Below are 26,881 nucleotides of genomic sequence, written 5' to 3' on the forward strand. Positions count from 1 at the left end.
GATTCCTTAAGCGCAAGGTCCCAGGAAATCCACGGAGTTACGGATATGCTGTGTACATCTCCCAACGTAAGGGCTAAGCAGTTGTTTGAGGTGTTTGGCGAGAAGGTGCGCTGGGGCACCAATATTGCTGACAATGGGACGTAACGGAATCGATTCCTTGTGCACCTTCGGCAGTCCGTAAAGTCTAGGAGGAACAGCAGGCCTCGGGCATAGCTTCTTGGTAATCTCGTCAGGGAAGCTGGAATCCTTGAGAAGCACCAGAGTCTTCCTCTCGACCCTCTTGGTAGGATCGGTGTCAGTCTTGCGGTATGCGCTGCCACCAAGTAGGCCCCACATCTTCTCAGCATAATCCTGTTGGGATAGGAACATCGTTGCGTTGCCATTGTCTGCAGGTAATATTAATATGTCTTGATCTTCTCTTGGCTCCCATATGGCGGCCCTCTCCCTGTGGGAGAGGTTCGGTTTCATCAGCTTTGTTTTGGTTAGAGCTCTGCTGGTTTCGCCACGTTATGCATCAGATAGTTTTCACATGGGTGGCGTTCTCAACCCCTCCCCGCACCGCCCCCCCCCTCACTTGAGGGGGTCCCCATTTCCAGTCGCTCAACTGCCTCCCGCTCCCACAGCACCGCCTGTGTCTCCTGTGCCGGTCTCTCGCCCTGTTCCGGAAGCGGGTCATTTCCATCCAGCACTCGTCACTCACGGTTCAGTTTCTGGGCCCCCCTCATGTCTGTCCGTCTGCCCATTTCCACAGTACCGTCCATGCCTGCCGTGCCGTGGTTTCATGACACATAGTCAACTATGCCAGCTGCCGCTACTATGGATTCGCTCGCCTGATTTAAATCCAGGCCTACCGCGCCGGCCTCTGACTTAACCTCAGTCCACCTGCTACCCCAGGAGACACCGAAGCCACCGTTGTCACCCTCTCCTGGCCGCCTGCCGAAGCTACCGCCCTTATGCGAGGACAAACCGGCATTGTGGTTCGCGCTCGTTGAGCATCTGTTTGAGTTACATCATGTGTCTGACGACAACTCAAAATTTCTCTGCCTCATCACACACCTCTACGACCACTCGGATTTGATTTGTGACCTGCTCCTTTCGCCGCCACCTGCACCAAAATACGAGTTTGCAAAGAAGACTATAATGGAACGACTTGCCTGCTCGCCATGAGAGTAAATAATCAAGATTCTCTATGAGGAGCACCTGAAGGAACACACCCCCTCACAGCTATGGCGCCACCTTTGATTGCTCGTGAACGAGCATACCATGCCTGACGCCACGCTATGGGCTGTGTGGTCTGCCAAACTACCTACTGATCTACAGATCCATCTGTTACCACACTCGTTTGAGTCCATCGGCTCTTGCCTACGCATCGCTGACCAGCTGTATTCGCTGTACATCAGCCGGTTCATTCCACACTGTTCATCAACGCAGCCGCGCCCGTATACCGACCTTCAGCCGGCAGAGGCAGGGCTCACTCCACCGTCATCTCGTCTACTTCTGGCAGCATCGGCTCACCCTCTCCGTTGTCCGGTCTGTTTACCAGAACAAATCAAGGAGACAAGGAGACTGTCGCAGTCTCTACCTCCTCCTCACTCTGCTCACCCTTTAAGCTGGTACCACAAAGCATTCGGCAACGATGCCAAGAAGTGCAGGTTGCCGTGCCAGCACCCAAATGCCGACGGCAGGAACTGAGAGACGCCGAGTCCTGCGGGGAACCTAACAGGCTTCCTCTTACATTACACCATGAGCGAGCTCAGAAGACTGATGGGTCGGTAATTTTATGGGAGGCTGTGGTCTTTCCCCGGCTTCCTGAACATCAGGACCTTGGCCGTCTTCCAAAATCAGTGGTTTACTGCTAATTAATAAAATGCAAAGAGCTTATGATCCAACTAAAAATGTTTGCCTCAAGGATTGCAGTTCTAGAAATAACAAAACTAAAACATTATACTACAATTGTAAGGTCAGAATGTTTTATGTGTGTGAATCTTTAATACAGAACTGCAAGCTAGCTAGACTAGAGATGCTATAAAGACAAATTGTTGAACACAAACAAAAGAGTTGTAAAATGAGAAGCAATGACATGAGTCACTGAAATATGCATAAATCATTAGACATCCAGGCAAAGTAATGTTACCCTTTTCGAACACTTCCACCAAATCTATGAGGTCAGGCTAACAAAACCAATATTTCTGAATTTCTGGAAAAAGACAAAGATAGCATGGATCACAGGACTATGGAAAAAATTAAAAAACAAATCAAATACTCAGAAGCAACAAATCAAAACTTGTTTAGAACTAGGGTTTCAAATTTGGGTCTTTAAGGTAGGTGAAAAAATCAAGGATGAGAGAGAAAGAGAGAGAGGACAACTATTGGCAACAAAGGAAACAGTGAGGTAAGTAGAGGAACTGAGGTTCTGCATGTTCCTAGCAGGTTAATACAGTAATGAGAAAAATCTCAAAGAACTCTGGAAGAAGATTTTACTGTATCCTCTGTGTTTTGTTATGCATCAATAGCTTGAAAGATGAAAGCATTTTTTAGAACCATATGGACATTCTGTTACATTAAAGTTCTTATTTGTGATCATGCCATGTTACAATGTGAGGACGTGTTGAAAATTAATGCCTCTGAATTTTTATCCTGCACTCAAAATTGGTTTAGGTATTACATGTCATGTATATACCTCAGTCAGCTTTCCTGCTTGACTGACACAAATCCAATCCTCTGCCACTAGAGGGCTCCACATTGTGCAGTGTAACATGGCAGTGTGCAATGTACCTATGTTGGTGCATGAGAAACAGTGTGCTGTAATTGAGAAATCTGAAACATTCATTCATAGAGTTTGTCCACACATGGAGCATCCTCTCCTTCAGTGTGACATTGCCAGGCCATACATGAGCCCTGTGATAAATGCAACAATAAGACACATTTGGTTTATTGTTATTGTTCATCCTCCATACAGTCCCAACTTGACCTGTCTGACTTTCCTCTGTTTCCAAAACTTGGAGAATACCTTCAACGACTTCACTTTGATAGTAAGCAAGTGGTGCAAGCAGAGGTGAGGTTGTGGCTCCATCAGTAAAATCAAACATTCTACAGTGAGAGAATCAAACTGGTGTCTCATTTGGAGAAATGTGTTTATCACCAGGGTGACTACATTGAGAAACAGATACATAGACACAAAGAATAAGGATGTAGAGTGTTAATAAAGTCTGTTTTATTTAAAAAGCTTTAAGAGTTTCGACATTAAAAAATCAGAGGCATTACTTTTCAGCAAAACATTGTATATATAGTCTGTTCCAGGCCTGGCACTTTTATTGAAATTTATTTTATTTTACAGCTTGCTGTTAATGCAGGTCACACAGAAAGTAATACTACTACTCATATTCTTGGAGGTCTTACAAAAGCTAATGTCAGTGATCCAATCATCAAGAATATATCAGCTTTTGCACTGCCTACAATTGATAACAGATTAGATGGAACTTTCAAGATAGCTCGAATTGTCAGTGCAGAAACTCAGGTAAAGAAAAAACTCAACTTCAAAATATGATTCTAACATTCGAAAGTGCTGGAGTTAATGTGCTGCAATTTCAGTCTGTCATTTTTATTGCTATTAATTATCAAGAACATATCTGTTTAATCTCTCAAAATAAAATACTCTTGTGTGTTACTGAATGGTACTACTGATCTATCAGGTTATTATTATTGTGACCATCAATAGTAATACCCCTCTTATTCTTTACAGTTAGCTGCATAAAAATATCAATTATTACTGAAGAAGTTCTATTAAGGTTATTTTAATGGATAATCTTGAGTCTGATTTGTGAAAATTTTGCTGCTGCTGTATTAATGAACTACTGCAAGTATACCTCTTGCACATGCTTGTCAATGATTTTCACTGAAGTGATGAGGTTCATTTGGAGGAGTTTTTTTAGTAGTATCAGTAGCCTATATCTTTTAAATAGAACTTGGCATCTTGCAAGAATCATTCTGTTAAAATGCCTCCTTTTTTCATATTGTTTTTATATAACACCATGGTTATCAGTTTTCTTCTCTAAAGTGTGTATTTTCCTTTGGTTTTATTCTATTTCTGAAGGTTTCCAACTTTCCATTGTTGTCACTCCTATTAAATATTTTAAATTCATTTTTATGAAAGTATGTATGTCACTACGATGTTTTGTTGGAAATTGCCACAGTGGGACTATGTTGTGCAAAAACAAAAGTGAATTATTACAAGAAAGTAAAATTAATAGTACTATTTATTTAAATCATGTAGTATCGCTATTGGTTTCAAGATGACAAAGGCGTTCCCATATGTCTGTCATTTTTAAAATTAGATGTACCATGTGCTATGCAATTGATGTTTGTTTTTGCCACAACAAAAAAAAAAGTAAACATCACATTTACAACATAAGTTACATGCAGTTTTAAATATGAACACCCATCTGGATATGAACATGTTGGTGCAGTATCATTAATGGCACTATTTGTTTTTAATAAATGGTGTTACTAACAGCAGTTGGCTACTTAGTTAGTTTCATGTTCCATGAATAAGTTGCATGATAATTCATAATGGTATGAAATAAGTCATTGCATGTTCACATTACAAGTTATTGTTATTATTAATAATATTATATATATTTTTAAATACACAGATGTGAGTTAACTACTCCAACCCACCACCTTTTACACTTTACAATAACAGAAATTCTTCCATGGAATATAAGGAGTTGGTTGATGTTTTTACTTTTTTGTAAGAATTAACCTGTATAAGTCAACATACTTGTCGAACACCCTTATCTGAATAATGACCCAGCACATGGATTCTGTAAAGCTTTTGATTTATTTTTCTGCAACATAATCATAGTTTATGGGTTACAAAGGTTATGTAAATTCCCAGTAAGATCACACACAACTCAAACTAAAGGGAGATACACAGTCAACTTGTACACCATTACAACAAGATGCTCGAGCTTTCTATGCTCTTGATCTGTATCACTTTCTCGAAGGCAATACTTGTAACGCCTCTGTACTCTGAGAAGCCTTGCGTATCAGTGTAGTTGGGTGCTCACAATGCAGATATGTATCAAATGGATCATAGATTGGGAGTGCAAAGCACAGCAGGCCCATAAAGTTTATTTATTTAAATTTATTTAGCTTTGGAAGCACAACTTGTGCATGCTTGCCCAGGACTGTGGTCTCAGGTCTGTTTTTTCAAAATCCAGTATTATGTTAATTGACTGCTTATAAAACCTACATATGGTATATGCCTTTCACTGCATTCTAAAGATAGTCTCAGGGGTTAACCTGTTTTGAAGTGTTTTTTTTCCATCTGTGTAATAGGAAATACTTACAAAACTTGAGCAACCACCTGTTGTCTGTGCTCTGAAACATAAATTTCTCTCCAACATGCCATTTAGTTTTCTCAGTGATCCTGAAATAGTGACACTCATTCAGATAATACCTAATCAGTGGAGCCTTATCTGCACATGCGTGACAGTGCATGGACCACGATGCTACAAAAAGCCATGAAAAAAAATGTGATTTTTCTGGGAGTCATATGTGGGTTCAGTTAAGTACAGAGATAAAAGGTCAAATGTTTTAGCCCTTGGCCTAGTATCCATTTGTATACATATCAGAAGAAAGGGCATAATTTAGCTCTCCTATAGCACAGGGTCAAAATTTAAACATAAGACACTTCCTCCAGACCAAGCAAATTGAGGATGTTGGTTGGTTCTCTGCGTTATAATAATCAGTAGTTCGGCATACATGCTGACTGGATCACTATGGTCAAAGTCAACCATCAGGCAAGAAATGATATTACTGCTCATATGACACCTTTTGGAATTTATCCATCATCAGATATCCAGGGGCAATTGCTGCACGTGGATATGGTTTATCTGCTTATATGTGAAACAAATATTTGCATAACTTTGTCACATTTATATTCTTTTGCATTAGGTGTAGTTTAGGACAGGCCTTAGGAAGCTTATAAAAGTACTATTTGTTCATGGTCAGTTCCTGAGAAATCCCAAAAAAACATGATTTTTGGGTACCAAATGTACTGATTGTGGGGATAGTCACGTCTATTATTTCAGTTCATGGCATATTGTAGAAATTGTCACCGTCTATTCTTATGATGATATTCTCAGGAACTTAGAAACTTTTTTTTATATCATTGTCAAGATCAGGAAGTTCAAAGTTACCATCTTTATGCATATAAAATATGCATGTAATATCTGGCCTGAGGAATAAATGTAATTTTAACCAATGTAACACTTGGCAAGAGATGTGGGGTCAATCTGAGGTCATTGCAAGGATTCTGAGTACAGAAAACTATGTTTCTAGTTGGCTTTTTTCAACAATGAGTGGTGCCATGTGGCAGTGTAAGCACCTTACAAAAATTTATTTTGTCATATTACATTCTTTGTACTTGCAAATCAAACACAATGTTTTTTGGTATACTGTAGGTGTAGCCTATAAATGTTGTGCACTTTTAAGTAAAGTAGTGTGCAGGGAACTTTCATTTGATGGGAGACGATTTTGTGTTAACCTTATATTATGCTTGCCAATGGCCTTGCTGCAGTTGTAACACCAGTTCCTATCAGATCACTGAAGGTAAGAGCTGTTGGGCTTGGCTAGCACTTGGATGGGTGACTGTCTGAGTCTGCCAAGTGCCACTGGCAAGGGGGAAGGACTAAGCCTTTGTGAGACCAACTGAAGAGTTATTTAGCTGAGAAGTAGTGGTTCTGGTCACAAAAACTGACAATGTCCAGGAGAACGGCATGCTGACCACATGCCTCTCCATATCCACATCCAATTACCTGTATCAGCTGAGGATGGCATGGCAGTCAGTCGGTACTGTTGGGCCTTCCGAGACCTGCTCAGACAGAGTTATTTTAGGCTTACTTATTTCTTGTTTGTACATGTCAAAGTATGTAAATGTGCAGAAGTATATAAATAAACTGTCAAAACTCTACTGACCTATAGAATTCTTTTTATAAAAGCAGCATACCCTGGTGTGGCAGGAGAAAGAAGGGAAGCAGTTGAAAAATGCTACTACTGGAGAACAAAAAGGTGAATATGCTCCTCTTTAAAGGACTCTGACAGAAAAAAGTGGAACCAGCCATCACAACCCTGGGTCTATCTATCTCACCAAAAATTTTGGCATGTGAACATATTCACACTTTTTTGTGCTAAAGAGAGTAGCAGAGAGACAGTGGCAGTAAAAGAGAGGGGAGACAGAGAGGAAGAGAGATGAGACAGTGATGGTCAGAGAGAGAAAGTGGCCATGTCAGAGAAAGAGAGCTATATGAAGACAATTGAAGTGGGAGCCAAAGAGAGAGGAGACATTGGAAATGAAAAAGATGAGTGGAGACTGTACTTAGGTTTGAGGGGGGGGCGGGGGGTGCACCCATCCAGACCAATGAAATTTAAAATGAAAAAAATTGATCATGCTGCCCCATCCCATATACTCACGTGTTAAAATAAAATTGACTGCTCTAGGAATTGAAATCCCCACACCATTCCATCCCCGAAGGCATGTGTGGAGAGGAGACAATGGTTGTTGAAGAGAAGTACAGCAGACTGTAAGTGAGAAAGAAAGAGACAGTGAAAATGGGAGAGAGAAAGAATGGGGCAAAGACAATGGCAGTGAGGCAGAGTCATTGAGAAGGAGACAGTGGTATGGATCAATAAGAGAAATGGTTGAAGACTTTTGACAGTGGAAGAGGTAGATAAAAGAAAGTGCCGACTGGAGAAAAAGCATGTGACACTGGGAGAGAGACATATATGGACAGTGCAGTGAGAGGGAGATACTGAGTATGAAGTTTTCACTAAAAAACTAAAACTAAAAAAAAAGACTGTGTCCAAACAGTCCATGAAGGCCCAATGGTACTGACCAGCTGTCATGTTGTCCTCAGCCCACTGGTGTCACTGGATGCAGATACGGAGGGCATGTGGTCAGCACACCACACTCCCGGCTGTATGTCAGGTTATGAAATTGGAGCTGCTACTCTTCTCAGTCAGGTAGGTCCTCAGTTTACCTCACGAGGGCTGAGTACACCCCGGTTGCCAACAGCATTAAGCAGACTGGGTGGTCACCTGTCCAAGCACTAGCCCAGCCCAACAGCATTTAACTTTGGGGATTTAATGGGCACCGATATTACCACTGTGGCAAGGCCGTTGGTGAAAGTTTCACTAGAGAGAGAAACAAGGGGAAAAGGATTGAGAATGTTCTGTGTTAGCAGTACAAATTTGTTTGCCTGCTAAATTTTTGGTGAGGAAGGCAGAATGAGGACTGATGCAGCTGATTTCGCACGTATGTCAGAGTCTTTTAAAGAGGAGCATATTTGCCTTTTGTGCTCTGACAGCTGCATTTTTTAACTGGTCATTTATGTTTCAATACCAGTATTGTTCATGATCCCCAGACAGAATTTTACTACCAGATGGCTTCTGTTTTCCCAACCACAGTTACAACTAAAGGCATCAATGTACTTTACACCTGGTGGTCATCTTAGGAGGAATCTCAGTAAGCAAGAAAATGGTTTTTGATGATATCAATGATGCTCACACAGTCTCTTAATCCGTTTCACCTGATAAATTTGTTTGTGATTTTCCCTAACATTACGAATGAAAGCTTACTCCGTAAAGTGTTGTCAAGTTCAAAGTCCATACCAAAATCCATATTTATTGCTTCCAAATCACAGTGTGCCATTTGAGAGTGACAACAAGAACAGTAGGGCTATGCAGTTATCTCTATTGTCCACTGAGAAAAACTGATGAAATGAGACCTTGTAGTTGGTTCTCCTGCTCAATCTCAGCACCCACTGGATTTCCAGCTTACCTTCCTCATTCTCTCAACAAAAAACACATACACTCCCAAATCTATACAAAAAGAAACCACATTTAGTTCCATTGGCTTCTAAGTGTTTTGTCCAAACAAATTTGAAAAATATAGACATTGCAATTACCAAAGGAGAACTTCAAATTACTTCAAAAAATCAAATAGCTCTTTTAAACACACTTAGACTTAGCCACAAGCTTTGGTGCACGCATTGTAGTGCAGTGGTTATAATTCTTGGCTGATGTGTTGTGGGTCGCCAGTTCAAACCATACCTCCAACAGTTAATTGTTATTTAGTATTCACCTTTTTGTGGAAGGTTCTTGAAATATGTTTATATGTTCTAAAATATTTGGTGTTTGTATAAATATCTGGACTATCCCCCCAGGAATAGTTCATGTTCAGACAGCCAGTGATAAACATGCTTTCACTTCTAAGTGTTGTACTTCACTGATGACCCTACTTTTGGATTTGGACTTGATTGTGGCTATGACATGACATTGTTTGGTGGAGATGCCGAATGCTTCAGAATACCTACATCACAATGGCCCCAGTAAGGCAGTGTAAAAGATGTAGCCTGCATGGACAGAAATGGATTACAAGTGCTGCCTTCGGTTGTTGATGGATATAACTGCAGCAAATTAGCAAAGAAGCTCTGTGTGAAATTGTTCCCTTACAGATCACTCACCTGCATATCTTTTGTCACAGGCATTGAACTCCTTTTCTTACAAAAGGTGTTTCATTGCCTGGTAAGGAATTGATTTACAAAATGAGCATTAAGGAAGTTGCAGATGATGAAAGTCAGGATAATCTAGAGAAGCATAGATTCAAAAACAGATATGAATGAGAGTTAGCTCTGTCACAAGTTTCCATAAATTATCATTCACATAATGTAGCCACTGGACGAGCAATGGACACGCTGTAGGGCAAGATGATAGCATGCAAGTTCTCACAGCAAAACAATCTTCAGAATAAAGATCAGTCCCCAGAGAGAGCACAGAAATAAAATAATGGGTATCACAATTACAGAAGAAACTAACTGATGGTCATGCTTATGGTAACAATAACAGGGGTCAGCCAAAACAGCTTACCATACTGCATGCTGATCTGCAGCACCAGTATCTTTTGGTGCAGATGTAGCAATAGTACAGTCGCAATCATTGTAACAATGTGCCTAGTAACTCCAAATATTATGAGTGGTTCATGGGTGACTAACCTAGGCTGTTTCCAAGGTAATGGGAAGCACTGGCCACTAAATGCAGATAACTGCCTTACACCAAGCCTTACAGTGTTGACACCTGTAGAAACTGCAATGGAATGGGCTGGAGAGCTGCTCCCAAGGTTATTTAAAGACTGGTCAATAGGGTAAGGTGCACCTTCATGGCACAGAACTGGCACAAAGTCTCAGAACTTGGGAGAACTCTGTCTGCCTCCACCTGTGCATGGCTTCAACAGTGATTCTAAGCTATGTCCAAAAACTGAGCTAGATTGTGCTGTCATTTGCGTTTTTTATTTTAGTTAAACAGGGAATGTTTAATTTGTCATTCCCCCTTCAAGCGATGGTCCCCTATGTAGACAGTACCTTATTACTGTCTGTGGATTTGGGAAAATTAATTTAGCAGTGTCAATTCAGTACTTATATTTGATGTCTTATTAATTAATTAATGAACTGGGCTAGGTTAGGTATCAGTTTACTCGGAATTTTATTTGGAATACAAATCTTGATCAGATTTAAAGGATTAATTTTAACACTCTCTCTTCCTTTGTGGTGAGGACTGGTCTGGACAGATACTGTGGTCTTGTCAAGTGTGTTTTATGTTTGACCAAGTTACTGCATTACAGCTGCCTCCTCAAGTGTAAGATTTGTGCAACAGCTGCCCTCAAAGAAAACAGAGCCCTTTTCAACTCCAGTACACAACAACAACAAAAAAACACACAAATTAAGACACTTAATAAATAAGACTAAAGCTTTTTAACGAATGGTACCTAGCAGAACTACCTCTGTACACAATATTATATAAAATAATTCCTCAGCCTAAGTACAATTTTCCCTCAATACTGCCTCCATTTATTTTTACAGTTTTTAATTTCGTTGTGAGAAGGAGGTCAGTGTGACCTACGGGGACCCTTCCCACAGACAGTATTTATCAGCACTGTAATGACTATCATTAACTTGACCCAGATCATGACACTAAATTAAAACATTAGTTTTACTGGATGAATCACTGGACAAGAACTCAATGTGTCCTTTAATTTTACACTAAACTCTGGCACTCACAACTCCTGGTCAGGTGAACAGAAGGACACATCCTGCTGTTGACTCTGTCGGCAGGGGATAATTGGAGAGCAGGTCGGTCAGTCCTTTAACTAACCAAAGCAGCGATCACTACCCTTAACGGCTGCACTGATCACATCCCAGTGACAGGAGCAGCACCCTTTTGTCAATGGCTCTGAAACACCACTCCAGTGCCTCACACCATTGTTCCCTACTGACCTGTGACCTCGTGAGGCATGTGCTTGCTGCAAGCTGTCACCACTTTGTAATAAGCCATCTGGTTAGTACTTCAAACACACCAAAGACTTCTGTTTTTGGCATTCTCTGAGGGAGGAGCCAGCAACAGGATATATATGGTGACCCAGTTGCGGAACGTTCTCTCATAGTCTTCAGCTGTCACAGTAAAACCTCAGATTAGATTAGATTAGATTCAGTTTTCATTCCATAAACCCAAAAATGAGATTATTCTTGTGGGTGTGGAACAAGTCAGAAAGTATAACATAAAAAACATGAAACATATGAATATAATACTCATTACCCTGTTCATTTGTCAGGAGATTGTCAAAATAGGTGAATACATTACAGAAAATGAAATTGGTGATATTCACACAATTGAAACACTGTCAGAATGAAACACAATTATGCACTTTTAATAAATTTATCATACACAAAACACCTAATTTTGTCTTTTGTGACCAAGTGCTTTTAAAATTGAAATCTAACAGACATTTTTACTTAAGCTGGTCTAACAGTCCCTGTTAAGATATTCATCTATAGAGTATAAGGAGTAGCCTGTCAAAAAGTCTTTCAAACTCTGTTTAATCTGTGCTTTATCTAAAAACAAGTTTTTAATGGTTGCTGGCAATATATGTAAAATGTGTTTTCCTGAATATTGGACCCCTTTTTGGACCATGGTAAGTGATTTTAGGTCTTTATGTAGAGTTTTCTTATTCCTGGTATTGATACTATGTAATGAGCTATTGGTTGGAAGTAGAGATATATTACTTGGAGCAAATTTCGTTAAGGAATAAATACACTGAGAAGCAGTGGCTAGAATAGAAAGTTCCTTGAATGGGTTTCTACATCATGTTCTTGAATTTACACTATTAATGGGTCTTATTACATGCTTTTGCATGCTAAAAACTTTTGCTCAGTTTGCCCAGTTTCCCCAGAATATGATCCCACATGACAACTTGTGGTCTCTGTCATAGCACTTCAACTTTTGAGTGCCCAACACTAATACGGTACCTTAAGGCAACATGAACCTTTCCTACCCTTCAGTTTCCTCTCAGTTACATCTCTTGGCTTAATATAGTGTTATAATATTCCCTTTAATACTATGTTTATTGTTTTTCTCTTCTCCCCCATGTTTATTTTCCCATTGAAATCACTATGCCTGGATGAGGTTTCTAGATAGATACTAGTCTCAACACAAGACAGCTTTTTCTGTTACAGATCAATGTTTCCCATACTTTCTATTTTCTAGAAGTGCTAAAAGAACTGTGTGTTGAGACCAACAGAATCATAATGATATTGTGATTGTTCATCTCCAGCTACCCCTTTTTCTTAACTAATTTTCTTCCCCACATTAAGTCATTCTCCTCTTACTATGCATTTTTTGAAGTGTATTCTTTGAGATGTCTCCTGATAGTAGGGTTTGACAACCCTTGACATAAAAAAATATAAGAATTTTACACTTAATAACTCATCTAACCCCCCTTCATCCTATTTACCTAGTGAAATGTTAGCATCATATAAATTTTATGATTCGATTCTAGGTAGTAGCCCGAGTGACAGTGGTGTGCACATGCGAGCATGTGAGTGTGTGTGTGTGTGTGTGTGTGTGTGTGTGTGTGTGTGTGTGTGTGTGTGTGTGTGTCTGTGTGTGTATGTGTTTCTGTGTGTGTGTGTGTGTGTGTGTGTGTGTGTGTGTGTGGGTGTTCGCCATGTTCAATCTAACTTCTTGACACTATTGTGAAGTCCCTGGTATTAGAGATCGGTTCACAAACCTTGTCTGTCTATGGAAAATAATAGGGCAGAGAGGGGTGAGATTGCTTATGATTGTTGCACCCAGTGATACCTGTCATGCATGGCATTCACTTTCCCATTCCCAGTGCCTCCTGCTGCTTCAAGGGGAACAACTCTACTTCATTATTACCCTCTGCACCTACACCCACTGCAGGACATGTGCTCTGTATTTCCAGTTTCTATTATTCCAATCCATGCCAAAACTTTTCCCAACAGCATCACCCATTTGTCCTTATCGAACCCTGTATATTGCTCCTCAGTTTCCTTCTTAATACTTGCTAACCATTACACAGTTATGTAAATCACAACACAACTTATAACTAGAGAATGTGTACTGCCACTGTTTCATGAGTAGCTTTTTTTTCTATCCTATTAAATTACTTTGTCAAAAATTGATTGTTTTTGTTGTTGTATAAGCCCATGTGAACACATTACCTTAGGCACACACAGCATAAAGGGAAAAATTATCTTAACCTCACTCTTTACTTCTAAGCAAATGAAAATTAATATCATCACAATTTCACACTCATGAATGCTAAACTGGAGTCTGAAATTAATTTATGGGCATGAATGGGTTTGGCTGATGAACAGCTTTATATTTGCAATATTCTGTATGCCATCCTCAGCATTGATATCTGGCCCAACAACTACATAGGAGGTATAGAAGTGATCACATAGAACTTTTTCAACTCAGTAGGGGCCTTTGTACAGTTGACAGAAATTGGCTTTCTTTTCTAAGAGATCAGACCAGTGATGGTTTCAGACTAGAACCAAATCACCTTCCTTAATCATAGGGCTCTTGGCTATGCAATCATGGTGCCCCTTCCTGCCTGCTTTATTCCTCCACATTCTTGTTAGGGCATCTGACAATTTTGTTTGTAGTTCCTCTTCTGGGGAAGGAGGTAATTGCACTGTGGCTCTGAGGGGCATAATTACTGGCCCCTCAAGCATCAGCTCAGCTGGGGAACAGCTTTTAGCATTGTGAATTAAACTGTTAATGATCTCTTTGAACTGCAGGATATACTGAACCTATTTGGTATCTCGAGCTGAACAGTGAATCCTTGCCAGGTTCCCCATTTTGTGGAAACTCATTAAGCTGGGTTCATCGCTGCATGGTAAATGCTTATCTAGTGAATTTAAGGCCCACAAGAAAGACAGGTCGCAGCATGTACATCATGAAGGTAGGCCTGAGCTCACTCGCTTGCTTAACTAAGCAGACAAAATGCACTTCTAAACCTGTTAACTCGCAAATGGGTGTGTACGTGCCAATGAAAATTGCATCTTCTACTGGAATCTGGTATTGTGAAGTATTATTGACTACTGGTCATACAAAAAAATGTAAGATAATTTCTCAACATTAATGGTATAACAGCTTGTTTGTAGCATTTAATCTCTGCTGTGTAACAGTCCTCATTTCATACAAGATATGCAATCATCTTGACATGATTTTAATTTTATTGTACACCAGTACAGCTGTAACAAATAATTAGTAGGCCTAAGCACTTTCTATCACCATAATAGTGGATTCCGGAAGAATATGCAATTCTTGTTTGTAAATACACATCCAGTTAACAGGTGTTGAAATGCAGTTTTTCTGCTGAGTAGAGCAAGCGAGTTTTTCTGCTGAGTAGAGCAAGCAAGTGAGCGAGCTCAGCCCACCTTCGTGATGTACGCGCTGCTGCCTGTCTTTCTCATAGGCCTCAGGTGAATAGTGATTCCTCACAGCTGCATTTTAGTGATCAAGGCACAAGATATGAACTGTGATCCATTGTCCAACAAGATCCCTTCGGGGTTACCAAACTTATCAGTGTAATGCCACAAACACCTCACAAGAGCAATAGCTGACGTTATTCTCATGGAATAGAAAATAGTATACAGGGTGTATCAAGAACAATCATCTGGTTTAAAAAAGCATAACTATTATGTTATTTGAGATATGTGTGTGAATAATGTACTGTTGGAAAGAGCAAACTCTCAAGTCAGCAGTGTGTGCTCACTTCAGGTCTACTAAAAATGGTGTCGGGACAACAGAAAGTGTTTTGTGTTCTATGTTTTCTGCAGTTCAGCATGGCTTTTGTACTTGGCATGGTGTGGATCCTCCTATAGCACAGAACATTAGACAATGGCATGAACAGTTCCAAGGTGCAGGTTATTTGTGTAAAGGCAAATTGCTGGGCCATCCTTGAGTGTCTGACAGACTTAGAATGCATCAACCATAGTTCCACAAGGAGGCTGCAAAAACCAGTTTGCCATGCAGCTCAACAGCTCAACATGCCCCTGATGTCCATCTGGCATGGGTTTTGTTGATGTATACACATGAAACCATACAAAATTCAGCTACTGCAAACTCTTCATTAAGATGACAAATAACAACATGTGAAGTTCTGTAATTTCGTTCTTGGCAAGATGGAGGATGACAGTTCTCTTCCACACTTAGTGTTTAGTGACAAGGCAACATTCCATTTAAATGGAAAGGTGAACCATCATAATGTGAGAATATGGAGTATGGAACAACCACACGAAGCTATACAACATGAGAGGGACTCTCCAAAATTTAAAGTGTTTTGTGCAGTTCACAGAAAAAGGTGTATGGTCCATTTTTCTTTGCTGAAAAGTCTGTTACAGGAAGCACATATCTTTATATGCCTGAGAACTGTCTTTTCCCACAGCTGGAGACTGATTTGAATGACTTCATTCACCAACAGTATAGGACACCACTCACTGGCATCTGGAAGCACATGTATTTTTAAATCAAAGAATTACTGAACACTGGATTGGTCACACTTGAACAAATGATTCAACCTTAGATTACTGGCCTCCAAGGCCACCGGACTTGACTGTATGTGATTATTTCTTGTGGGGGGAGGGTTTATAAAAGACTGTTTATGTGACTCCGTTAACAGCAACAGTGAATGAACTAAGACTTCACATAACAGCAACTGTGGAAGCTGTAACTCAAGACATGCTCCCTGTGGTGTGGGAACAATTTGAATACCACACTGACATATGTCATGCATCCCAAGGAGGTGCATATTGAACACCTTTGAAAAGATATGAAAAAAAACTTTTTGAATTTCCCGTTCACCAAAAAACAAAATTCATTGTATATGTTTACTAGTTTGAGGAATACAGGCATGCCAAATTAGATGATTCTTTTTGATACAAACTGTATGTTTTAAATTAATCTAGGATGGCAAAAAGAAACTGAGTTCCACCTCTGCCTATAGGGAGACTTCCCACTACGTATCTACTGAGAGTAGTTCTCACAGTGCAGATGCAAAGACGTGCTGCAATAATCTCATAATACTTTCTCTTGCTGGCTTAGCCTTCAGGCACTGGAGACATGTGGTTAATTGTTTCACAGTATCTAATTCCATCTTCTTGGAGTGCACATCCTGTTTCAGCATAGCGAGACAATTTGCCACCCAATAGTGTCTAAATAACAGGTGGGTCCACTCCATGAGCTTGGCCTGTCTTGCAGTTCTGCAAATGAGGTGACCTGCTGCCTCAAGGTCAAACAGCTCCCTTCCCTAATCCTTTTCTCAAGCTTTTTCTCAGGCAGCCAGGGGATGGGGGGACACTCTCACTTGGCTCTCTTGTGCAGGAGAGTTTCTGTAAATTTTGGAAGGTAGGAGACGAGGTACTGGCAGAAGTGAAGCTGTGAGGACAGGGTGTGAGTCATGCTTGGGTAGCTCAGAGGGTAGAGCACTTGCCCACGAAAGGCAAAGTCCCCATGTTCAAGTCTCGGTCTGGCAAACTGTTTTAATCTGCCAGGAAGTTTCATGAAGAACGATGTCTATGCATTGCCACACATTGCTAACATTGTAGACTGCCTGAAAGGGGCAAAGTACATATTTCTCAACTGTGGATGTGGAGACAGGCTAATGGTAAATCTGGGTTTATGAGGCTGACTTGGAACAGCTTGCCTTCATTACTCTTGACAGTCTCTGTTACATTAAAGGTATGCCATTTAGACTGTGTAATGCACCAGCATATGATGCACAACCTGCTGCAAAATCTTAAAGGGACAACGTCTCAGTGTCATATGATTCAAAGTGTCATTTTTTGAAAGTGTTTGAACTACATCTCAGCCACCTGCCAACCATGGCAAAATGTATTCAGACTGCAGACCTTTGCCCCAGTCCAGGAAAGCCCCTCTTCACTGGCCAAGAAATAAAAATCCTGGGCATCTATCACATAATTTTGTGTTTTGAGAATTTTTCTTGGAAAGTGCACATGCTACCAACAATTGGACTTTTGTACCAAGGCATGTCCATTACAGTAACGATTGTTGCAAGATGAGAAGTTTTCCTGGAATGAGGTGCAAGAAAGCTCTCTACTTGTGCTTAAGGAGACAGTAACTTCTTCAGTCCTAGCATTGTAGTAAGAGATTACTGAGGCAGAACTTTAAACTGACACTGTTGGTTATGATATAAGTGCAGTTCTAGTGAAAATTCAGGAAGGTGACTAAAAGGTGACAGTTTATATCAGATGTGAAATATTCTACACGTGAGAAAGAGTGCCTTGCGCTGTTTGGGCCGTATACAAGTTCTGGATTTATTTGTTTAGCCAATCATTCTTTGTTGTGATAAGCCACCATTCTCTATGCTGGCTTATTAGCTTGAAGGATCCATTGGGTTGACTATCAAGATGGGCATTCAGGCTTTTGGGGGTATGATGTCACAGTGATATATAAAAGCAGATGCAAAAACAAAGATTCCAACTGCCTTTCAAGTAATACTGTAGTGGAACACAGCAGTGTGCATGAAATCTGTCATTGCTGCATTAAATGACATTACTGTTAAATAGAGGGAAGATCCAGCACCGCTGAAAACCATAGACATCTTGAAGGATCAGGAACTGACCAAAGGAGAGTTCTAATTAATAAATGGTGCATTGTATAAGGGGAACTGTGACCCTGTTGAATTGAAATGGTACTAGTCATCCCAGCTCATCTACGGCCAGCTGTCTTCAAGCATTTCCATGACACTCCAACATCAGGAGACCTAGGATTCATGATGACTCTAGATATAAACAGATGCAGGAAATGCTAGGCAGGTCTTGACAGGCCCATTATGCTGTGAGACACAGTAAGGGATGTCAATAATAAAAGGACCTGCTGCTGTTACCTCTGGGGCATCTGATACCAGATCCATCTGTAGCAGTGCCATTGTGCTGTATAGGTATCAATCTCTCATGGAGTTTCCTGAACTCAGCAAACAGGAATTGATGGACAAGAGTCTGCACTGACTACCTCACCTGCTATGCAGTCACCAAAAGTGCCAACTGCTGCAGCTCCATAAATTGTGGAGTTCCTTGTAGAAGACATCATTTGGAAGCACAAAGCACCCTTTGTGATGATGTCTCATCTGAAAAAGTTTTCCAGTCGAGACTAGTATCAAAGGTAATTTCATGTTCTGACATCACACACAGCATAATAACTGTCTACCATCCACAGATTAGTGGTCCCACACAGCACTTTAATAAAACATTGGCAGATATTCTCTGAATATACATTAATTTAAATGGAGAGAATGGGGTACTGTACTGCCTGTCACAATGTTCACAGATAGCACAATGAAACAAGACAATGCACACTTCACACTGTGCTGGCCGTTGTGGCTCAGTGGTTCTAGGGGCTTCAGTCTGGAACTGCGAGACCGCTATGGTCACAGGTTCGAATCCTGCCTCGGGCATGGCTGTGTATGATGTCTTTAGGTTAGTTAGGTTTAAGTAGTTCTAAGTTCTAGGGGACTGATGACCTCAGATGTTAAGTCCCATGGTGCTCAGAGCCATTTGAACCATTTGAACCTTCACACTGTTCATTCTGCTTCACTGACATGAGGTCAAGTCACAATAAGTACCTTGTTCCAGTTTCAGACAGATGATACTCATGATCACTACATGATATATGAGGGTTGCCCAGAAAGTAATGCACTGCATTTTTTTTTCTCATCCAAAAACAATGCTGTGAATGTGAAACATTACATACGTATTATTTGAAGTCCCCTGAGTGCATCCGCCAAGTTTCCGTCATACCCGAGAGATAGTGTAGCTGCAGGACAGCTTCAAAATTATGTCTGTAGGTGATGTACATTACAAGCAACATGCCATCATCGAATTTCTCACTACAGAGAAAGAAACTGGGGAATATTCACAAATGCTTGTGCAAAGTCTATGGAGCATCTGCTGTCGACAGAAGCACAGTTAGTCACTGGGCACAGAGGGTGAGGTCACCAGGCAATTCAGTGGAGCTCAATGATTTGCAGTGGTCAGGGAGACCATCCACAGCTGTCACACCTCGCATGTTGCAGTGAGCTGATGTTGTCATTCATGAGGACAGACCCATTACAACTCTGCATTTTGTGGATGTTGAGGAGGTGGTTTACACACTGAAGCACTGGCTCCACCACCAGGACAAGGACTGGTACCAACAGGGCATACACACCTATGTTTCACGCTGGAGGAAGGCCATAAAATGGGATAGAGATTACCTGGAAAATTTGTGTGTGTAGATAAAACACCATTCTTTTGTGTGTGTAATTCTCATTATGTTCAATAAAGAATTATTGAAGAAAAAATGTGCGCTGCATTACTTTGTGTGCAACCCTCAAACATAATCACCAGCGCTGAAGAAGCAAGGCAGCTGGCTTGCATGTGGACACTGGATGTCCAGGAGAAAGACAAAAGTACAGAAACGCTAAGCACCAGTGGGTGAGATAGATCCCAGGAGGCTTGGTATGAATTTTTATGCTTGTGTGGACAACAGGACTATGAAAAAAATTACTAAAGCACTGCTTTTGGTGGTGTCATATCATTTGTCACTATTCGGATGTCACATTTGAAGTCGAGAATTATGACCCTTCATCAAGACAACTTAAGTACAGGGACATCATCCTTGTCCTGTCTATGAAGCCCTACCACAGTCCAGAGGTGCATATTGACAAAGGGAGGTTCAAGGAAATGAAGACCCACTCAACAGTTGTGAAGCTTTGGTAGGATGGCTACCTTCAATGTGCATCATAATGAAGGGGATGTAACAACATGACGAGAATGCAAACACCTGACAGTACCACCATAAAGAGGACCATTGACAAGGTCTAGATCCAGTACACTGTTGTCAGCACCAATGGGAACTTCTGAAAGAGGGGGTTGCTGTTTCTCCAGGTGAGGGAGTAATGCCATGACATGTGGGGCATGCACGATAGTGTAATGGTTAGCATCCCCGGCTGGCATATTGTGGATCATCAGTGCAAACCTGACCACCAGCAATTATTTATTATTAGCCTCTTCCCCTTGGCTTCACCTGCGTAAAAGTTTGACATGTATATTGAACACACCACCTCGTTCCCCTCTCTGTGCCCACACCATTCTCCCAACTATATGTGTCTATCTCATCCTCCCCACTCTCTTTGTCTCTTAATCTCCTCCTTTACTTCTCTCTGTCTATTTCCTCCATTCCCCCTCTGTGACAATGTCTTTCTTTCCCCTTCCTCTAACCAATCATCCTCCCTAATTCTCTTTCCATCTCTGTCCCCCCTCTTCCTTTCTCACCTACACACTACCACTCTACATCTTACACCTGCGTCATGCATCTCCTCTTCATCCTTTCATTCTATCCGTCCCTTCCTCTATCCATTTAAGACTGTGCCCAGCCAAGTCATCTCCATGTGTAGTGCAGGGAGTACTCTTAAATGATGAAGGGCTGATACTGCTCCCATGACATCATGACATCCATGTCATACAGGGAAGGCTACATATCAGGGGCTTCAAAATCATTTATTTGCCCCTGACGTACAGGCTGCCTTGCAAAGCAGGTGGATAATGCAGGCCAGTACTACTCCAACACAACATACCAGTCTTTATAGGTAGCCTACTTGTAGGGGTCTGGACCACTATTTTTTACCACTAAATGTAGACTACCCTGCAAAGCAGACTGATTTGGCGGGACGACACTGTTCCCACAACACATCTGTCATACAGGGCAGGCTACACAAGAGTGGCTTCAAAAATCATTTATTTGCCCCTGACGTACAGGCCGCCTTGCAAAGCAGATAGATAACGTAGGCCAGTACTACTCCAACACAACATACCAGTCATGATAGGCAGCCTACTTTTAGGTGCCTGGACCATCGTTTCTTACCACTAAATCTAAACTGGCCTGCAAAGCAGACTGATTTGGCGGGACAACACTGTTCCCACGGAACATGCCAGTTATGCAGCGAGAGTATATGCCAAGAATTTCTGTACATTCAGGAATACTTGATGTTTGTATAAATACTGGCATTCAGCAATATTCAGTGTTTGTATAAGTAGCTGCATTCTCCATCCAAGAGGTCAGTTCTGCTCTGGTTGTACATTGGTGACAGTACTAAATGTGCTTTTTCTTGTAAGTGTTATACTTCATTTATGAACCTGCCTTCAGATTTGGACTTGATTGTGGTTCTGATATATAAAAAGGCACATTTGTTTTAGGTTGTTGAAGGTACTCTTTATTACCTCCGGCTAGAAGTTTGTACCACCAACTCCAACAGGGGAGAAGATGATGCCAGTTCCGAGTGCATTCAAACAGGAGAAGCGGTAAGAGTTATATCATAGAAACATGAAACGAAAACAGTTCATATTTCATGTACCTGCATTTCCCTTCATAATACTTGTGTTCACTGACACCTGTGTTTCAAACTGTATCTTTTTAATCTCATGTGAATAGTTTGTGTGACATTTAAGTTTCATATAGTAAAGAATATAACTAGCTGAGCCTTGCCTCTCATGCCTTGTATTCTGCCATCTGTAATGTTCTCTGTAGTCCATGCATCCAAATGCCATACCAAACCTTGCCTTGCTATACATCTTGTTACCATCACTGTACTGTGGGTTCGTATACACACATCAAAAAATGTTTTACATCACCTCAGTTCCAAGAGTTCCGGAACCTGTACAGAAAATTGGAATAGAGATCAACATAAACATCATTTCTGCCCTTTTTATTGCTCATGAAAACCACTCATTGCTTGTTGTACCACCATATAGCGAGACCTTCAGAGGTGGTGATCCAGATTGCTGTACACATTGGTACCTCTAATACCCAGTAGCACATCCTCTTGCATTGATGCATGCCTGTATTCATCATGTCATACTATCCACAAGTTCATCAAGGCACTGTTGGTCCAGATTGTCCCACTCCTCAACAGCGATTCAGCATAGATTACTCAGAGTGGTTGGTGGGTCACATCGTCCATAAACAGCCCTATTCAACCTATCTCAGGCATGTTCGATAGGGTTCATGTCTGGAGAACATGCTGGCAACTCCAGTCAAGTGATGTCTCGTTATTCTGAAGGAAGTCATTCACAAGATGTGCACAATGGGGATGCAAATTGTCATCCATGAAGACGAATGCCTCGCCAATATGCTGCTGATATGCTTGCACTGTTGGTTGGAGGTGGCTTTCTCGTAACATACAGCTGTTATGGCACCTTCCATGACCACCAGTGGTGTACATTGGTCCCACATAATGCCACCCCAAAACAGCATGGAACCTCCACCTTGCTGCACTCACAGGACAGCGTGTCTAAGGCATTCAGCCCAACCAGGTTGCCTCCAAACGCATCTCCGACGATTATCGGTGAAGAGAACATGATGCCAATCCTGAGTGGTCCATTCAGCATTTTGTTGGGCCCATCTGGACTGTGCTGTATGTTGTTGTGGTTGCAAAGATGGACCTCGCCGTGGACATTGGGAGTGAAGTTGCTCATCATGCATCCTACTGCACACCGTTTGAGCCATAACATGACATCCTGTGGCTGCATGAAACGCATTATTCAACATGGTGGCATTGCTGTCAGAGTTACTCCGAGCCATAATCCATATGTAGTGGTCATTCACTGCAGTAGTAGTCCTTGGGCAACCTGAATGAGGCATGTCATCGTCAGTTCCTGTCCTTCTGTATCTACTCCATATCCAAACAATATCACTTTGGTTAACTCCGAGATGCCTGGACACCACTTGCTGAGAGCCCTTACTGGCACAAAGTAACAAAGAGGATGCAATCAAACTGCGGTACTGACCGTCTAGGTATGGTTGAACTACATACAACATGAGTCATGTACCTCCTTCCTGGTGGAATGACTGGAACTGATTGGTTGTCGGACCCCCTAAATCTAATAGGTGCTGCTCATGCATGGTTGTTTACATTTTTGGGCGGGTGTACTGACATCTCTGAACAGTAAAAAGAGACTATGTCTGTGATAAAATATCCACAGTCAACATCTATCTTCAGGAGTTCTGGGAACCGGGGTGATGCAAAACTTTTTTTATGTGTGTATATGAATGTAATGTAGTTGACTCTAACCTGGCTTCTCTTTTGTGTTTACTTTTCTCCTCTCCATCCCTAATTTGCTACCCCACTCATCTCCAACTTACAGAGCAAAATTACAATAGGGATCATTGTCCTGATGCCTTCTAAGGCAGACACATGAAAATTTCATGACAAACAGGATGCAGCATATTATCCTGGACTGAGGGTAATCTACTGACACCAAAGAAGGTTTGGTTTGACTTGGAGGAATATAGTAATACCATTGATGTTCAAGTTATACATAATGCTTTGATGGATAGTTGTAGTTGCAATCTCAGGATTTTCACAAACGATGAATTTATATATGAGCAAATTCAATCCAATACATATTGTGGTAGTACCTTTTTAGATGTGGACACAATATCAGCCTTGTGCAAAGACTGACAAGTAGCTCTTAATGTAGGGAAACGTTAAATTTTTCACTTCATGAAACAAGTGTGATATCCTTTGACTACAGGATTAGTTAGTTGCAACTAGTCAGTTATGTCATGCAAATATTTGTGAGTAACAATGTATAGAGATGTGAAGTGGAACAACCATATAGCCTCAGTTATAGGTGAAACAAATGGTAGGCTACAATTCATTGGTAGGATGCTAGGTATCGTTTCTCTACAAATGACTGCATACAAAACCTATACATAGCCCATGCTTGCAGGCTGCTCAAGATGGTGGGACCTGTGTCACTGCAGAAACATAGAGTGTATACAAAGAAGAGCAGTAGAAATTTCACAGACTTGTTTGACTGGTGAAAGAGTGCAACAGAAATGGTGTGAAATCTCAGGTGGGAAACACTGAAAGAAAGATATACATACCACAAGAACTGGCTTAGAAAAATTCATGAACCATATTTCAGGAGATACACTATGGACATTCTTTTGACCTCTATATATCTATCCCATAAAGTGACTGAGCAGATTAAAAATAACCAAATAATAACTTACACACAAGCGAACAAGCACTCATACTTCCTACACTCCATCCATGAACAGAACAGGAAGAAATCTTAATATGAATGAAAAGCACCCTCTGCCATACACTACAGTGATACACAGTGTATATGTAAAATATGGAAAATGTAATTTCTCAGCTACAGCAGACCAATGTGCGGTTCACAGAGACTTATAACAGGAAACACACACCCTCCTATGGCCACTGTGAAAGATATAGCTACTACTCATATAGAAATAAAAGCATTGGGCTCCCAAATATAATTATCAACCTCACTTTTAACAATGAACAACCACTAACCAATAGAAGCTGCTAAAAGAAAATCATGAAGACTTAATGTTTGGATCATTTTAAAAAAGAATGCAGTCAATCTTGTACAAGAAACAAACGCATGTGCAGTCAGTGGCAGCTATTAATTTTGCACCATAAAGTCAAGTTGATTTCACCTGTAAGAAAGATGACAAGAAGTCTTACCTGGAATACAAAAAGAGTTCTTCTCAACAATTATATTGCTAAGGTCTAAGCAATAACTGACACATACAACACAAGTGTTCTAGAAAAGGGTGATGAAGGAAAAAAAAGTAGCCTCATGTCTGAAGAATTCATCTACGTACAAGGTACCCTTTGGCAATGGGAAAGCTGAGGGATTTGAAGCTCAAATTTGTCCACCCTATTTACAACATTTGGCTCTACTTTTTAACTACCACTACCCCCCCCCCCCCCCCCTCCACCACACATACATTACCTGTGGTTGGTACACATTTAGAGGTCAATGTAGAAGACAGAGAAGTCGTGAAAGTAAAGACTCATACTTCGACTTGCAGATGAAGATATCTGACTGCCTGGTACAGCCAGAAGCTCACAGTTATATATTTCATGTGTGGGAGTAATATGCCAGGCATTGTTAGAGTGCCGCACCAATGGGTATCTGGCTCATATCCACAATAGTAGTTCGTGCTGCATCATGTTTTGGGGATGCTTAAAGCGCTGCCATTGGCATTTCCCTTCTTTGTATCCTTGAATGCGGAGCACATATCTTCTATCCAGTGCACAACAGACTTCTTGTTTTAACATTAGGAGCTGTCAAAGGTTCCTGTATCTCTGCTGCATGGGGAAGGTGTCATCTGTAGAAATTAAGCACGCACAAGAAATGTTGTAATTCCTTGGCTGTAGGTGGCCTGGGTGGTTGTAGTATTGCTTCTACCTTCTTGGTCAAAGGAAGAAAGCCCAAAGCAGAGATTTTATGACCAAGAAGCGTCACTTCTGACTGCCAGAAACACATTTTGCTATGTTCATTACGGCTCCGTATTGTTCTAGTTATCCGAAGACCTCAAGCAGGAGCTGATGTTGTCCAGATTGGTAGAGAACACCAGGGCATCATCAAGGTAAGCAAAGCAAAATGGTAATCTTTGGAGAACAGAATCTATAAATCTCTGCTACATTTGAGCTGCATTGCATAAGCCGAAGGTCATAATCATGCTCTCTCATATAAACCAAAAGGTGAGATTATGGTGGTTTTGGTGTGTCTCCTGCACCTGCAGGTATCAGGGTGTAAGATTTTGCTCAGTCCAAGATGGTGAAAATGGTGGCACCATGTAGTGTGTAATTAAAGTTCCTGTAATAGTGGTATAAAGTATTTGCCAGAGACTGTTCGAAAGTTAAGCCATAATAATCACTGCATTGGTGTCAGGTGTCACCTTTCTTTGGCACTAAGTACAATGCCAGTGACCACAGACTTTTTGATGGTTGCATTAATCCTTCCTGTAGCATGAAATCAAATTTGGCCTTCACAGTTGCTAAACAGTCCGGAGCCAAACATTTAGCAAACATCTAGACATAGACAACATGGAGAGTCCATCCATTGATTTAATATGGTGCACTGTATCACGGGGTATTCACCTTGGGGCCCCGGGTGGTCTGGTCAAAGTGAGATAGTCCTTCAGTAATGCAGCGTACTCACCACTTGAAGCCTCCGTCAGCTGGCACTGTGGACTGCTGTGCGGGAGTGGAAGCTGGTGACAACAAGGCTGGTGATGTTGTCCACCAAGTGGGCATTCGCCACATTTGGTAGGCGCTGGTAGTGCACCAGGTCTGCTCTACCTCTGTGATGTCCGCAATGGTGAAATCCCACACGTATGGGTGGTACAGTCCAATATTAAGGTCCAACAGCTGACTGGCATACAACGCAATTGAAGAGTTGTTAGTAGCTGTTAGGCAAAAAGCAATTGGCACCTGACAATGATGCAGAGACATACAAAGCAATATACTCAGGTCAGAGACAGCGTCTACCAGGAATTCTATACCGGATGCTCCATCAATTAAAAACAGGCACTTGAAGGATGTTCGGCAATAAGTTGTGCCTGCTACTGACTGTCAGTGACATTTGGGAACAAACAAGATGGTGAACACTTCTTCACCTGATTACCATACTAGCAA

General features: G+C 41.2%; 1 protein-coding gene and 1 pseudogene across 23 annotated transcripts in view; both read left to right on the plus strand.

Annotated features, from left to right (window-relative positions):
- LOC126188844 (uncharacterized) overlaps window positions 1-26,881 on the plus strand; it is a 2,133,693-nt gene that overhangs the window by 547,564 nt on the left and 1,559,248 nt on the right. For 22 of the 23 annotated variants that reach the window (XM_049930478.1, XM_049930484.1, XM_049930467.1 and 19 more), the window contains 2 exons: window positions 3,338-3,517; window positions 21,618-21,722. In XM_049930478.1, the coding sequence (XP_049786435.1) occupies window positions 3,338-3,517; window positions 21,618-21,722 (285 nt within the window). The remainder of the gene's footprint in view (window positions 1-3,337; window positions 3,518-21,617; window positions 21,723-26,881) is intronic. The other variant, XM_049930465.1, reaches the window with a different exon arrangement.
- Window positions 6,565-6,683, plus strand: LOC126189157 (5S ribosomal RNA; annotated as a pseudogene).

The sequence above is a fragment of the Schistocerca cancellata genome, chromosome 5 (assembly GCF_023864275.1).
Source record: "Schistocerca cancellata isolate TAMUIC-IGC-003103 chromosome 5, iqSchCanc2.1, whole genome shotgun sequence".
NCBI classification, from domain to species: Eukaryota; Metazoa; Arthropoda; class Insecta; order Orthoptera; family Acrididae; genus Schistocerca; species Schistocerca cancellata.